Source organism: Stenella coeruleoalba (genome assembly GCF_951394435.1).
Source record: "Stenella coeruleoalba genome assembly, chromosome: 15".
Classification (NCBI taxonomy): domain Eukaryota; kingdom Metazoa; phylum Chordata; class Mammalia; order Artiodactyla; family Delphinidae; genus Stenella; species Stenella coeruleoalba.
Genome location: NC_137161.1, coordinates 17776180 through 17793491, shown reverse-complemented (window position 1 = coordinate 17793491; position 17312 = coordinate 17776180). Strand labels below are relative to the sequence as shown.

Below are 17312 nucleotides of genomic sequence, written 5' to 3'. Positions count from 1 at the left end.
GGCAAAGATCCTGGAATCTCAGAGGTGTAAGTGGCCTTGAAAATAATTTGTTTGTGCTCCCTTCCACAATGGCCTTCCAGGCAGCTGATAAGCTGATCCCTAACATCTGTTAATTGGATACCATCAAACTTGGATGCCCTTGGTGATGGAGAGCTCACTACACCATAAAGCTTCCTGCCTCACTTTTGGACAGACCCTCTGGGCATTTCTTTGTTTACTCTGCCTCCGCGTACTTCGCTTTGCCCTGATCCACGGGGACCCACAGAGTACGTATGCACCCTCTGCACCACGGTACTGCAGAAGTTTAATGAACGTCCCTGCCCACCCTCAGAGTCCTGAAATGGCACAGTTTGGGAGTCCTTTCAACATCCATGCTCTTCAGGATAAACCCAGTGCGAAGATATCCTTTGAAAAATCCTAGATAGTTGTGATGAGTGGCATGTCTCCGTGGGAGACCATGCAGGCTCCTGGCACAGTCTTGGGAGCCTCTGTGTCCCCCCGGTGGGGGATGAAGGAGAATGTGTTGGCCCGGGGGCCGTGATGATGTTGACAAAGGCTGAGAGGCAACACCTCAGGCAGCCGCCCAGGAGTGAGTGGTAATGACCCCTTAGTTTGCAGACTTTGATCACACATCCATTTCCATTTTTAGGGAGCTGCAACCTAATAGGGGATAATCTCAGGAAGGAAAAAAATATGAGGGGGAGTCTCATCTCCGTCTTCAAAGTGAGCCAGCTGAGGGGGATTATTTTGGTATCAGTGGCTAGTTGCAGTAGATTGACCAGGGAATGGTGGCAGTCATTAGGGCTAATCACATTCTTCTGAAACCAGAACTGCCATCTCATTATATTCATCCATTATCAATCTCCGCTTTGCTTTTCTCATTCTCTTCCCCTTAGAGTGCTGAGCTCTATTTTTACACTCTTCTCTTAGTGTGGAAATGTTTCCAACTCTTCCACAGTGTTGCTTTTCTAAGGCAGTCATTTTTCTTTTTTTAAGTCCTAAAAGGTGTATTGGGGGCTGTCTGCATCTCTGGAGGTCTGAGCTGTGGTATTCACAGAATCCTCAAAAGGCAGATCTGAAAGGATCTTTTGAGAATGTTATTGCCTCACTTTACAGATCAGCAAAGTGAGGTCTGAAAACATGAAATGACTCACCCAAGAATGCGTATTAAGTGAGCCCTTCTTCCCTGTGTCCCTTCTTCCTTCTCTCTTTCCTTCCTTTTCCAATGACCATCTGGGCGCTAGGACTACGCTAGGTCCTAGAAATAATAGCAATGAACACGGCAGACAAGATTTCACGGACTTTCTGTCCTAGTTGTAGGAAGGTGCAAACAATAAACAAGGTAATTATTGTTTAAAACAAGTGCTACAAAGGCAACAAAGTCCTGGGAGAGACAGTGACTGGAAAAGGCACCGCTTTAGGTAGGGTGGCTTGGGCAGAACTCTTGGAAAAGGTGGCATTTGAGGAGGAAAAGAGCAGCCCCTGACTTCCAGGGGCTGGCCTGGCACTGCCAGCTGGACCTTGGTGTTTTCCTGTTGAACTTAAACAATTTCACAGAATGCCAACACCAGACAAAGCTCCTCTGAGACCAGGATGGAACAAGGGTAAAACTAGACCACTCTGTAGTCATATCCAAACACAAACAGGAATGTTGCCCAAGCCAAAAAAAACCAACAACAACCCACCCTCCATCCTGGCTCATGTGTGATGCTGCTCCTTTGCCAATTTCAGCTGTAGCCCCGAGCCTGTTCCCCCTTCTAATACTTAAGATTTATTAAGGTACCCAACCCTACCACTTCCTATTGGTGTCTAATCTAGAACAAAGCCTCAAATCACCTAACACAGCTCACATCCCATGAGCCCTTTCTGACACCCTCTTCCTGAGATTTCCCACAGTTCCTAAATCCAGCTTATTCAACTCCAGGTGTATTTCTACTGGTCTCCTGTTGACACATCTGAGCTGAAAAATAGATGATGAGCAGAAGCCAGCTATATGGCAAGAGCTGGGGGAAGAATGTTCCAGGATGACAACGGGTGTGGAGGCCCTGAGATGGAATGAGTTTGGTGTGTTCTAGAACTTGAAGGGAGGCTCTACAGAGCTGAGAGAATATAAGTGACACATCATGTGGATGGGGAAGGTGTGGTGCTCAGCTGAGGTCTTGTGGACCACAGCCAAGAATGAGAGTTTTATTTTAAGTCAATGGGGATGCTTTGGACATTTTTAAAAATGAGGAGGCGAAGCCAGTACCAGCATCGTGACAAGTGGCTGAGAGCACTCGTCTCTTAAACCCTCCCTGTATCCTTCTCAACAGGCTTCATAGACTTTAGGATAAGATTATCATCTGGTACCTGTCCCAGACCAACTCTTCTTATGGTCGGTAGGCATTCCACCTACCCACCCACCCACCGTCCCTCTCGGTCAAGGAGCTGAGGTCCTGGAGCCAGGGGGAGCTCAGACCACCTGACCACAAGTCACAGGCTTCTTCTGACCTGTTATGCTGAGTCGCAGGACTCCGCAACCTAGCCCGGTTTCCCCCCTTAATACTTCAACTTCTTGTTAGAACTGAGAATTGGCCCTGATGTCTGCTTGGCTGACTCCCTTCCTACCTGTTGGTTTGGCCCTACTGAGATGAGAAAGTCCTTTCTGAAGCTTGCCACCCTTCCTGGACACTCTTCTCTGTACCTAAGCCTCCTTGAGTTAGGCCCCAGATAGCGAGACATCAGAACACAGAGTCTCCAAGAGTAGCTCACCTCCAATCCATGGCTGAGAGTATCCTGCTCCATTTCCTTTACCTGTTCACCCACTAACCTCAGCGGATTCTGTCAGCTATGAGGCCCTCCTCACTCCCTTTGGCCTGACTGTATCCCTGGAGATAATTAATTGGATATGATATGCCCTGGGGTGTAGCAAAACCAGGCCCAGGGAATGCTGACCAGGCAGTTCCTGGCTGATGCTTCAGGGCACAGGGCTTCCTCCATGATCAGTCTGGGCTGCCAGGGTTTCTCCGTGACCCCACCCACCACTGCACTCTCCTGATGCAGGGAAGATCCCAGAGGGTCTTCACAAAGGAGGAGCCATTTTACCTGGGTCTTTCACACATCTGTCTCGTCAAGAAACATCTCTTGCTGTGCATTTGAGAGGGAAAAGGCAGGGCTTTCAAAAGGGAGACAGACTAGAGTGTTTGGATATTTTTACTGCAAATCATTTTACCACTCCAAGTCTCAATTAACTTTTTTGAAAATTAAGTCAATAATACACCCTTCAGGCTAGGTGTGGGGGAAGGATCTGACTACACAGGGGCAGCATGGGGAATTCTTTGGCCAATGGAACTCTTACGTACCCTGACTGTTTACTGAAGGCCATGGCTAGTTGGTGGATGGCAAAGGTTACCATGGATGGCTGTACAGGCTGTGCACAACACAAGAGCACCAAATCGAAGGGAGCACCATTCCTCTGGTAGGCATGACAGATTTCTGTATATATTATGAACATCTTCTGCACGGTGATAAAGCCAAGTATCTTGAGACAGGTGTACCTTTTGCTATTTCACTCTAAGGTGCTGTATGAGTCAGCGGTGGCCCTGGCAGAGACCACGCTTTCAACAAATGCCTGCTCCTCTGCTGAAAAGCACACGCCATAGGGATTATAAACGTGGACAGAGAAAGCAGGAGAGGATGACCAATGACATCTCCTCAGAGTGGCATCAGGAGAGCAAATATTATTGTGTGCCATGCCACTAAGTAGACGGTAATTTATGAGTTCTGGGGACGTTGAGTCAAAAATCGGAGGGCGGCAAGATGGGGGTATTTGTCTGTGACAGGAGTTTGGAACGAGCAGAATAGTTGAGTGTCTATCTGCATCTAGAGTCACAAAGCACCCTTTAAAAGGCCCCACTGAAAGCTACGAGATCTCTTTTAAATGACAAAGTTTAGGTCAGCTGTTCTCAAACTTTGGTAGGGTTCCAGATTTTCTAGAGAATTTGGTAGAATGCAGAGGCCTGGGCCCTGTCCTGCATCCATGAGCCTGTGTCTCAATGTTCTTTACTAACTCCAGGTGGTCCTGACACATAACACAGTTTAAGAACCACTGTTTTAGGCAGGAAGGTGATTGCAAACAGCAAATTCCTGGGGAAGACTCACTCTGAAGACACTCTATGCACCTACAGAGACAGCCCACGACGTGAGGGTCTTTCTGTGCCAGTGTCTTTCTTTAAGAAATACTGCCTTTTAAATTTCTGTTTTCAGTTTTTTAAACTGAAGTACAGTTGATTTACAAATTGTGCCAATCTCTGTGGTAGAGCAAAGTGACTCTGAGTCTAAAATACGGCACAAATGAACCTACTTACCAAACAGCAACAGACTCATAGACCTACAGAACCCACTTGTGGTTGCCAAGGGGGAGGGCGGAGGGAGAGGGATGGACTTGGAGGTTAGGGTTGGTAGATGCAAACTATTACATTTAGAATGGATGGGACTATTCTTTTTATTTTATTATTATTTTTTTTACCATCTTTGTTGGAGTATAATTGCTTTACAATGGTGTGTTAGTTTCTGCTGTATCACAAAGTGAATCAGCTATACGTATACATATATCCCCATATCCCCTCCCTCTTGCATCTCCCTCCCATCCTTCCTATCCCACCCCTCTAGGTGGTCACAAAGCACCGAGCTGATCTCCCTGTGCTATGCAGCTTCTTCCCACTAGCTATCTATTTTACGTTTGGTAGTGTATATATGTCCATGTCACTCTCTCACTTCGTTGATGGGACTATTCTTAACCATAAAGTTTTTCACCAGTACTCTGCAAATCAATTAAATTAATATTTAGTATCCTATTTTCCACATGCTTCAGAGAAGCATGAGAGATGAAGACGCTGGCCGTACTTCCAAGAGGCCTATAGTTTGATGGGAAAGCTCATACTAGGGTACATCTATTCCTCCCATCTCTGAGCCTATGACCTGGGGGACCCCTGCCTCCCATTCCAGGCTACAGACTTCTGATCCTGTCCACACATTTTCTCCATCTGCATGCATGAGTTTCTGGGAGGGTGCCTCTGGGTCAACAGCTCTCCCCTAAACTTGAAGTCAGCTAGAGTTAAGGGGTAGACGGTCAAAGGCCATGATTTACCTTGTTCATTCTGTTCAGGAAAACTGTGAAAACTTCCTATCTGTCTCCCCAACTAGTTTCATTTTGATTTTTCTTTTTCATAGACAGGCATCTTTGTTTCCTGTCTAAGAGCTGGCTTGCAACATTTCAACTCTTTTATGTTTCTGAGCCCCTAAACCTCTGTTTCACTCTGTCACACATGCTCTTCCTCTATCCAGCCTTCTACTTTTCTTCAGCTCAGTGCCTCATCTTTTAGAAAGCTTCTGATTGATGCTGGCAGTAATCACTGACAAAAAGCAAAAATAAACGACAAAACCCTGCTTTCACCCTGGACCGCCCTTTCTCATGGGTCCACAAAGCATGTTAACTAGAGTTCCGTCATGTGATTATGTGGTGTGGTAAGACCCTGAGCTTCCTTCAAAGTAGGGTCTTTATTTTCTTTCTGTATCTTCCTAACTATCTCCAGTAAACTACACAGTGTAAGGTACTCAGTAAGTGTTTCTGGCCAAATGAAGTACCAGCATATATTATCAGCCTTCAGGAGTCCATGCTATGTAGTCAAACATGTCACAGAAGATGAAACATGGACCCAGAGATGGAAGAGTCTTGTCCAAGTCCACCCAGCATATCAGTAGCAGATTGAGAACCACGTCTTAACTCTCACTTGAGACACTTTTCTATGGTACCACCTGAAAATTGCTCACTTGGTTGGGGAGGATTCCAATTAAACAGAAAATATTGTTTGCTGGGTTACAAACAGAATACTAAGTGGAAAAATAAAAATAAACTCAAAGGAAAGGACTCAGTTAATAGTCTCTTGTACATGAGCTCTTTCTTGCTAGGAAAACTTCCAAGTCTGAAACCACATGGTTCCTGATGTCTTTTGGCCACCTCTGGAAAAGGCCCAGTTTCTCCTTATTTTAATCCACGGTGAGTGGAATGAAATGAGCAGGCAGAGTCAAGTCTTTCTATTTTGGTCATTATGAGTTTCCAGAGTTGGAGAACAACCATGGTTTTCCCTTTCACGATTTGGGCTTCTGCCACTAATTCCCCATGCCTCTACCCAAGAATCACTCATTTGCAAATTGAGCAGCTGGGCCAGAATCTCTCAGAGATCACCTGCAGTGGCATGTTCTGGGACTCTTTCACCAACTGAGGAGAGAAAAAAATGGTGGGAGAAGCAGGAGGTCCACTCTGTCTCTGCTCAGGTGGCTCTGAGCAGAGAAGAGGGCACCTGGGGAGATCTGAAGCATCCATCTCCTTGGTTATCCTCCATCGGGAGGCTGCCTGCCCACCATCACTTAGACGACTAAGAGAAAGATGGCAACACTGGCCTCACCCCACACAAGCCATGCACATGGCGTGTCTGCCCAGAGCTGGAAAATGAACAAACGTTTGCTCTTCATTAGGCTGCATCATATTCCTCACAGCTGGTCCTTGTTGCCTTAAATAATCTTAATGGAGCTGTAGTAACCAATACCTTCTGGTTTCCCTACTGGGCTTGTTCTATTCATTATGACGACAGGCTGCCTGGATTGGACTGGATTAACATGCTTCTCTTCCTTCTCTCCATCACAAAGTCACCTCACCCTATTGCCCCACATCCTTCCCAAACTTGATACTCATCTGACCACGACAGTGTCTGGCGTTCTAGGACTCACAGACAATCCCACTCTCCAGCCAACATCTGTCAGCATTTGATGGCATGCTTAGGATTTTTGGTTTGTAACTGGGGAAGGTGCTCCCACCTTTGGCCTGGGGGAGGTAGGAGGGGGAGGAGGGAAGACTCTGCAGTCCAGGATCACATGAAGAAGCCCCTTGACTCTAATGGGACTGTGGTCCAATAGCAGGGCAGATTTGTGGGGTCCTCACATGCCTCCATGGGCATCGGATGTGACCGGGAGCAAGTACAGCAGGTGAGGGTAAGGGTCTGTAGACACAAGCAGGGCACGTGCAGGGGACTCCACGGGCCTCCTCAGACCAGCGTCTCAACCTTGAAAGTACATTAGAGTCCTCTGGAGAGCTTAAGAAATACTGATCCCTGGATCCCACTTCCAGAGATTCTGATTTAATTGGTCTGAAGGATGGCCCAGGTGTTGGTGTTTTTAAAACTTCCCTGGGTTATTCTAATGTGCAGTCAAGACTGAAAACCTCTAAGACTCAGATCTGTATGGGAAGTGCAGGTAATTTGCCTTAGGCCTCCTTGAGTTCTTAGGAACCCAAGGTCCCTGGTCAATCACGGTGGCTAGGACTCGAGACATAACTACGGGGGTGGTAGCCCCAGAGAGTGGGGTCCAGTGGAGCTACAGGTGGGATGGGAGATCCAGCTGGCCTGGACAACTGGTTCCCACTGAGACTCCCAACGTATCATGGACAGAAGCACTCTTTGGATCACTCTGACCAATGTCTTCACGCCCATTGCATAAATATGAAAATGGAGGCCCAGACAGGGGGAGTAACTGGCTCAAGGTCACCCAGATAGTTAATGAAAGAGACAGGGCTTAAATCTAGGCATTTTGACTCTCAATTCAGGACCATTCATGCATTATTTCAAGTCACCGAACTTAAAATATATGCATTGAGAGGTTCAAGTTTACACGCTAAAGAGAGCAAGCTGATTTTATGGCTCGACATGAAAGAATGTGTGTGGGCTTGTCTAGGCTCGGGGCACAGTCTCCAGGTTCAGGCAAACCCATATTTTCCTTGAATTACTGTCCCAGCCCCCTACCTGCCTCTGATCTCCCTGTTCTGATCTATGACAAATAGTTGCATCTAAAAGGCGAATCTAAAGTGGCTGTATCAATTTACATTCCCACCAACAGTGCAAGAGGGTTCCCTTTTCTCCACATCCTCTCCAGCATTTACTGTTTCTAGATTTTTTGATGATGGCCATTCTGACTGGTGTGAGATGATATCTCATTGTAGTTCTGATTTGCATTTCTCTAATGATTAATGATGTTGAGCATTCTTTCATGTGCCTGTTGGCAATCTGTATATCTTCTTTGGAGAAATGTCTATTTAGGTCTTCTGCCCATTTTTGGATTGGGTTGTTTGTTTTTTTGTTATTGAGCTGCATGAGCTGCTCGTAAATTTTGGAGATTAATCCTTTGTCAGTTGCTTCATTTGCAAATATTTTCTCCCATTCTGAGGGTTGTCTTTTGTTCTTGTTTATGGTTTCCTTTGCTGTGCAAAAGCTTTTAAGTTTCATTAGGTCCCATTTGTTTATTCTTGTTTTTATTTCCATTTCTCTAGGAGGTGGGTCAAAAAGGATCTTGCTGTGATTTATGTCATAGAGTGTTCTGCCTACGTTTTCCTCTGAGAGTTTGATAGTGTCTGGCCTTACATTTAGGTCTTTAATCCATTATGAGTTTATTTTTGCGTATGGTGTTAGGGAGTGTTCTAATTTCATTCTTTTACATGTAGCTGTCCAGTTTTCCCAGCACCACTTATTGAAGAGGCTGTCCTTTCTCCACTGTATATTCTTGCCTCCCTTACCAAAGATAAGGTGGCCATATGTGTGTGGGTTTATCTCTGGGCTTTCTATCCTGTTCCATAGATCAATATTTCTGTTTTTGTGCTAGTACCATACTGTCTTGATTATCCTACTGGGCATATACCCTGAGAAAACCATAATTCAAAAAGAGTCATGCACCAAAATGTTCATTGCAGCTCTATTTACAATAGCCAGGACATGGAAGCATCCTAAGTGTCCAACGACAGATGAATGGATAAAGAAGATGTGGCACATATATACAATGGAATATTACTCAGCCATAAAAAGAAATGAAATTGAGTTATTTGTAGTGAGGGGGATAGACCTAGAGTCTGTCATATAGAGTGAAGTAAGTCAGAAAGAGAAAAACAAATACTGTATGCTAACACATATATATGGAATCTAAAAAAAAAAAGGTCATAAAGAACCTAGGGGCAAGACGGGAATAAAGACGCAGACCTACTAGAGAATGGACTTGAGGATATGGGGAGGGGGAAGGGTAAGCTGTGACAAAGTGAGAGAGTGGCATGGACATATATACACTACCAAACGTAAAACAGATAGCTAGTGGGAAGCAGCCGCATAGCACAGGGAGACCAGCTCGGTGCTTTGTGACCACCTAGAGGGGTGGGATAGGGAGGGTGGGAAGGGAGGGAGACGCAGGAGGGAAGAGATATGGGAACATATGTATATGTATACCTGATTCACTTTGTTATAAAACAGAAACTAACACACCATTGTAAAGCAATTATACTCCAATAAAGATGTTAAAAAAATAAAATAAAATAAAAGCAAATCCAGCTTAAAAAAATCCTGCTCCCTTCAATGGCTCCCCATTGCTCCTGGAATAAAATCCAAATCCCCTTGCCCACACCCCACGCCTGCCCCTACTAACAATTTCAGCCCCATCTCCTTCTTTGCTCCCTCCTATTTCTCAAGCTTTGGCTTAGGCTTTATGTCTTCCAGAAAGCCACTGGCTATCCATCCTCAGGCTAGGCTTAATGCACCCCACCTCCAAGGGCTCTGATAGCACTCTGGGGATACCTCTACTGTGACATTTTGCCAAACAGTGAAATAGTTTATATGCGCATCTCGAAGAATAAGCTCTAAGCTCCCCAGAAGACAAGGACTCCATCTTGTCTCCTCAGTTTCTAGAGTCCAGTACAATGCCTGGTCTATGAAAAGTGCTCTGACATCTCACAGTTGAAATTCTGTGTTTTTAATATCATCTATGTGTCAATGGCTCCCGAAGTTTTCTCCCCAGTCCAGGCTTCTTTCCCAAATTCCAGACTCATATATTCAGCTACCTACTTTCCATCTCCACTGAGATATCTAATAGATATCTTAGTTCAAAATCAAACTCCCCATTCCTTCCTTATCCCCAAGTCTGTTCCACCTGCAGCCTTCCCATCTCCACTGGTGGCAACTCCATCCTTCCAGTGGCTTGGGTAATAGCCTTGAAGTCACCCTTGATTCCTCTCTTTCTCTCCCAGGCCACATGTAATGTGTTAGAAAATCCTGTTGGCTCTATCTTTAAAATACATTCAGAATCCAGCCACCTCTCTCCACCGCCGCTGCCACATCCCGGGTGAGTCAGCACTGTCTCTCTGCTGGGTCACTGCAGTGGGCTCGCAACTGGTTTCCCTGCTTTTACCCTTTCCTCCCTCTGTCTATTCTCCACAGAGCAGCAAGAATCAATCTTTCAAAATAATGTCAGAAAATTATCACTTGTCTTCTCAAAACGCTGCAGTGGCTTTTCATTTCATTCAGAGTAAAAGCCAAAGTCCCTATAATGACTATAAGGCACTATACGATCAGGCCCCCTTTATTTCTCCAATTGCACCTTCTATTACTTTTCTTTCTTGTTCACTGGACTCACACCACACTTGACCTCCTTGTACATGCCAGATATATTATTCCCTTGATCTTGACTCTTTTCCTCCAGATACTTTCCAGCATGTCTCTGCTCAAATCTCATATTCTAATTAAAGACTGCCCTTCCAGCCTGTTTAATACTGGAACTCCTTCACCTCATGTCTCTGGAATATACCATCTCCCTTCCTTGCGCTTCTCTTTCATTTCCCATGGTACTTACTTGTGGAAGACTGTATTATCCACAGATTATATTTTCCACTACTCCTGTTCCGTATTCTCTCTTAGAATCTTGCAGCTACACCTCCCTTCATCAAGAGATGGAGTCTAATTCCCCTCCCCCAGAATGTAGGCAGTTATTGTTTGCGTATAACGAATATAAGGTGGTTGGAGTGATGCTGTGTGGCGTCCAACTGTAGGTAACAAGGGGTTACGCACTTTCCACCTTGTTAGCTAGCGGGCTCACCGGCAGAGCTCTGCACCACCATGTAAGAAGTTCAGCGATCCCGAGGCAACCATGCTGTGTGGAAGCCCAGGCCACCGGAAGAGGCTGAGTGTAGGTGTTCCAGCTGGCAATCCCAGCTGAGATCCCAGCTGTTAGCTATCTGAGTGAAGACACTTTCAGATCTTCAGTCCCAAGCCTTAGAGCATTCCCAGTCAAGGCTTTAGACATCATGGAAGAGAGACAGACTATCCCTGTTGTACCCTGTCCAAATGCCTGACCCACAGAATCAGTGAGCACGATAAACTGGCTGTTCTACGTCACTAAGATCTGGGGTAGCTTGTAACACAGCAAACAGTGTTTTTCACTGTCTAACATACTATATTATTTACTAACATATTACATTAGGTAAGTTATTGTCAAATAACTTCCTTATTTTTAAGTCTATTGTTTATCTTGGGTTTCCTCTGCTAGAATACAAGCTTCACAAGGGCATGTATCTTTGTCCATTTTTGCTCTCTGTCGTATCCCAAATACCTCGAACAGTTCTTAGAAATAGTAACTACTCAGTAAATATTTAATGAGCAAATTTGTAAGTGATTGTACAACTTAAGTGAATTTTAGAAGACACAGCTTGCTATAGCTGAGAGGTCCCTTATATGTCAACTTGTCAAACCCACTAATTTGCATGAAAAAAATGATCAGGGTAGGCGAGTGACAGGTAACGGAGCACATGGCGTGTGGGTTTGATAGTAGGATTGAAGACCCAGGAATCATATATCTACATTAGGAAACAGTCTTCCAGTAGATTTGTGATTCTTTGTTCAGTATGTAGATTCCAGACATCACAGGAGGCTTGATGATCAAAGCAATATCCAGCTATAGTCTAAGGAAGTGGAAAGACACCTATGAAGTAATGTCTTCCAATTAACCTCTAGTTAATCAGGAAATGCTGTTAACTAGAAGCTAAGTATTCAAGCTAACTGATCAATATAACTTGAACTAACTGAGGGCAAGTCTCGTCTACTTAATGGTATTTATGGTTGAAGTGCAAATGATGGGACAACATTTATTGTTTTCTCTCTCATTATAAAAGCAGTTCATTTCCATGCTAGAAAATTTGGAAAATGTAAAAAGGCACAAAAAAAAAAAAAGAAAAAAAAAATCAATCCAAATCCCACCACATAAGTATGGATACCTTTAAAAGATATAATTCTGGAAGGAAATGCACCAAAGTCGTCCAATGTATTTGTATTTCTGTTTTCAAATCTTAGATCGCAAGTTCTTAGAACAGTGTTTCTCAGGCTTTGACTACTTGGCCCCCTTTCTGATAAGCCACACATGTCCCTTAATGCTATTTGAAACTTTAAAACAAATTAAATATTATGACTAATAACTTATTAAACCTTCACGATATTGAATACGACTTTACAAACAACACACCTTCTCCTGACATTCACTCACCACACAGGTCTACACAAGTGAGTGTGAGCACACACACATGCCCCCCCCCCCATACTTTAACGGGTTGGGATTGAGGCTGGAGAGCGATGGGCCCCAGGCTGAGCAGCTGCAAACAGTCTCCTGTAGACACTTCGAAATAAAGATAATGACAGGAGCAGAGCCCTGCTTGAGTAAAAGATAAGGCGAGCACATTTTTCTCATTCCTATGGTCAAGGAGACATCCTAGACCACACATGTTCAGAAAAGATACTCAGGGGTCAAAGGTGAGAGGGGGCGCCAGCCCATAATATGTCCCGCCAACCTCCCAGAAACTCTCGCGCTAGAATTTATCTTGGTTGAAAGATGTGCGTGCACATCGGGCAGGGCCCTGAGTCAGGCCAAATATGGGCACGAGCAAGATGATTGGCCAGAGGGAACGTGGAAAACTGCCCCCACATAAGCAATTTTAGCCACACCCCCTACTGGGCACGACTCACTCTGAGTCTGCCTGTGTGTACTTCCACACGTACTTTGCTTCTAATAAACATTTTATCTGCTTCATAATCTCTGTCTCTTTGCTGAATTCTTTTTTCAAAGAAGACAAGGACCGAGGTCCAGCCGCTGGACCCCACGGCCCGCTGAGACCAGGATCATTTAACCAACCTCCTAGGAAATAAGGCCCAGGGATGTGAGGTGATGAGACCGTCACCTGCAATTCTTATCTCAGTATCCTCCCAAAATTTATAGATTGAGTATATGAAAAATACTATTTTTTTTTTCTTTTTTTTTTTGTGGTACGTGGGCCTCTCACTGTTGTGGCCTCTCCCGTTGCGGAGCACAGGCTCCGGACGCACAGGCTCAGCGGCCATGGCTCACGGGCCCAGCCGCTCCGCGGCACGTGGGATCTTCCCGGACTGGGGCACGAACCCGTGTCCCCTGCATCGGCAGGCAGACTCTCAACCACTGCGCCACCAGGGAAGCCTGAAAAATACTATTTTACTTAGACCGTATTTGAAATTAACTGCTGGGGACAGGAATAAAGACACAGATGTAGAGAATGGACTTGAGGACATGGGGAGGGGGAAGGGTAAACTGGGACGAAGTGAGAGAGTGGCATGGACATATATACACTACCAAATGTAAAATAGGTAGCTAGTGGGAAGCAGCTTCATAGCACAGGGAGATCAGCTCTGTGCTTTGTGACCACCTAGAGGGGTGGGAGGGAGATGCAAGAGGGAGGGTATCTGGGGATATATGTATACGTATAGCTGATTCACTTTGTAATACAGCAGAAACTAACACACCATTGTAAAGCAATGACACTCCAATAAAGATGTTAAAACAAAAACAGAACAAAACAAAACAAAAGAAGTTAACTGCTGGTTCTCCTGAGCTGGTAATTACTCATGATCATTGACATAAACGTTTTTGTTCACATAACTGCGTCAAACCGTTCTCCTTGCTACCATGTTTTATACTCTCAAAGTTTTAGGACCAGACAGGCCCTTAGTAATCACCTATCCAAACTCTTCATTCAACTGATAAAGAACTTCAAAACTCAGGTAGCAAAACGACAGGCCGCACAGCTTGTTGTACTGGAATCTGGATGTCTGGACACCCCCTACCGCCAAATTTAGCACAATTTCATGACCTCACACAACTTCTGAAATATTGCCTTGTGAGCTCTTTCTCAGAATACAGCCTGAGAGATAAGCTTAGTCTGCAGTATCAAGAGTTCCAAATGTGTGGCATCTGAGCCGATGCAGTTTCACACACACAGTGAAGCTGAACCTAGCACACCTGGGCCACAGGATGCATGTGAGAAAAAACCACCACCACCACCACCACCACCACCACACAGCCTAGTGCAACTAACTCAGAGCCTGGCACACAGCAAATGCTCAGAAGATATTTTGGGAAGGATGGAGGAGAGGTAGACAGAGGAAAGGAAAAGAGAAGAAAGAGATGCTCGGTTCCAAAGCCGCCCGCAGCTGGATTCCGACAGGCTCAGGAGGGATGCAAAATCCCTCTTGGGGGTCAGGCGCTCTCTAGTGCAGGAAAACATCTTAATGAGTTTTTCCTTCTACCTTTTGTTTGTAAAAGGTGAGGCCTAAAGGGCAAGGAGTGAAACAAAAGGAGTGAGATAAAGGTAGCTATAACTGTTCTGCATAATAAAGTAGAGGGAGCGGAGTTCTTTTCCTGGCTGCTATAAAAAGGAGGAGAAAAAAAAAAGAAAATTTTAGGACACTAAAAGGAACTTTTGGGAAGGAAGTGGACAGAGACCTGTCTGGTGACCAGAACCTCACCTCAGGAGGACTTATATTCAGGTACTTCCTGTACTTGGCTGCAATCCTTCTGTGATTCCCTAAACCTTAGTAACAACTGCTACTCACGAATCCTTGGCATTAGAGACTCGCTGGGGAGGAAGGTAAGGGATGTCCAAGGCAGGGGTTGCGGAGCAGGTACCGAGGGAGGGAGGACAGCAGTTGCCAGATGCGATATTGACTTGGGGGTGTTGAAAACACAACAGAAGCATGACCGTGAGGCAAGAGGTGACCAGGAGCGAGCAGGCCTGCTGAAAACCACTGGCAGGGGTGACCGGCTGGCTTTTCTACAGCATGTGGGATGGGGGCGGGAGCCCTTCTATTGATATCTTCCCATTGCAGGCAGGCGTGACTCTAAACTGATGCAGTAGGTCTGGGTGGGCCTGAGATGGTGCATTTCCAGCAGGCTCCCAGGTGGTGTTGACGCTGCTGAACCCGGGACCATACTCTGAGTACCTTTAGTACCCATGAAGCCTCTGTGCCCATCAGGCAGTTTCCCGCAGGCTGGTCTCTTACCTCATATTCCTCCTTGAACCCGTAGCCCTGGCCTCTCTTCATCTGAGTGATGTGCTGGAGCAGGTCAGCCACCCGGATGGCGGGCTGGAACTGGTCCCGGGGATAGCTCATCTCCACGGGGTCACAGGCCCGGTAGGGGTGAGTCTGGATCGTGAGGGTGGGCTGGGACAGCTCCCCACGGCTGCCATCTGCTTCAAAAAGAAGGAGGGAGAACAGACCATCACCTATAGGAGTTTTGTCCTCTGTCCTCTGTGCCTCCCCTAGGTTGACCTCAGGAGGGCAGAGGGAACTAACTCAGGACTCAGCTGATCAGGGAAGAAACATGGTTTCCCTGGCGTGGCTGTGGCGGTAGATTTAAACATGAAAACAACAAACAAACCAGTGACACAATAACCCTTGTTTCGTTTCTACTTCAAGGGTGCATCTTGATGGAGTAAAGACAGGGTTCCAGGTTGGCTGTCATCTCCTGCCTGTTTCTGTCCTTCCTTCAGCCTTGTCAGGGTGGTCTCAGGCAATCCAGGCCAATCCTAGAACCAGTGAGAAGCCAGGCAGGATGGATACTAGGAGCACCCTCCTGTTGAGGAAGCAGACTACCTGGAACCGTCTCTGGTGCCTGCCCGCAGGTGAGGAGAGCCTCAGGTCCCTGGAGATCAGAGCCATGTGTCTGCTTCTGGTCCATCTGCCTGCATCCCCGTGTGACCTGGTTTCTCTACTAGTTTGTTTCCTTTGGGTCATACACTGGGAGGAATTGGAGCCAGTCTTGGACCCGCAGTAGATAGCAGAGACCTTGACCCTCTCAGCTGCTCTCCAGCTATGGGCTCTGCAACAATGATCACCTTCTGCCTACTGTCTAGTTTCCCCAGAATTTAACACTCTTAATCCAGGAGTGATGCTGAACCTACCTTGCAGGTGGGGAAGCCTGAGCCTCCTCCTTCAGTCCTGACAGCTACTTCTCCCAGGCCTGGGTCCTACGCCTCATGTCCTTCATACATCTATCCTTGGTATAAGATCTATCATCTCGCCTGATAATAATCTTTAGACACACTGAGTTGTGTTAACTGCTCCCTACTAGTTGGGCCACCCTCAAAACTGATGCCTGCTTAGGTTGGAATTTGAATTCCTCTGCTCCCCTTAGACCAGTAAAACCACTTTCTTACCCTATGAACTCCCTGCCAGCCATACACTGTCAATCTTTCAGGGCCAGTTCGTCTTACCCAGAACCATTCAGGCTTGGTCTCCCCAACCTCCTCCCAAAGACATGGACAGTCTATGCTCTAGACCCTCCTGTTTGTGGCATGCAGAAGATGAGCACTGCCAGATCTGATGCGTCTCACCCAGATGTTTTCAGGCACTGCAAGGGACCAAGGCAGACCCCACGGGGCCTAGGCCACACTCGTTCTCTGGGAGTTCTAGCATACATTCCTCATTTTCTGCAACTTGTCTTTTCAAAATCCACGTATCTTTCAGCTTGTTTCTCTCTGTCGCCATAATCCATCAAACACTGACTCTGTATGTAAAAGTGAACTTTCCTCCTATGTGACAGCATGAGCAAAACTCTTCCTAGTAAGGAAGGATTGCCAACAGAAGGATCTAGAATATATAGGTTTATGCTCCAGGAAGAAGGGCCTAGGTGAGACATAAGCACAAGTTTTCTGACAAGCATGAGAAAAATACTGCTGACTTTTCTCCTGGGATTTGAGGTAACAGGTGACACGTCTTCACTGGCGTTGCTTAAACATAGAGCTGGCAAATGTAGGCACAGCTTCCCTTCTCCATCACACCCTTGTGATCAGGAGTTAGATTTACTGAGACCCCACTCTGTTCCAGGGACTCTGGTAGACACTGGAAATGCACAGAATACAGGTTTCACCCTCAAGGCTGGGTGGTCTAGTAGGGTAGACAGACAAGAAGAACCACTGGAAGCATGAGCGGAGAAGCTGGAAAAGCCAAGCACATCTAGGTAAGCGCAAGGAAGATATGATGGAATGGAGGTAGAGGGTGGAAATATGATGGGGGTAAAGCCGTGAGACACGGTGTGAGGTCAGCCTAGAAAGGTGTGAATGTCTTAAGAATCTTCAAGCCAGTGGGAAACCACTGAAGGATTTTCAGAAGACT

The 17312-nt window shown here is 45.9% G+C and overlaps 1 protein-coding gene across 1 annotated transcript in view; it reads right to left on the bottom strand.

The window, feature by feature from the left end:
- The window catches only part of PTPRT (protein tyrosine phosphatase receptor type T), a 1078581-nt gene that overhangs the window by 72576 nt on the left and 988693 nt on the right, over positions 1-17312 (bottom strand). The window contains 1 exon segment of the mRNA XM_079943946.1: positions 15198-15388. Within this exon segment, the coding sequence (XP_079800072.1) occupies positions 15198-15388 (191 nt within the window).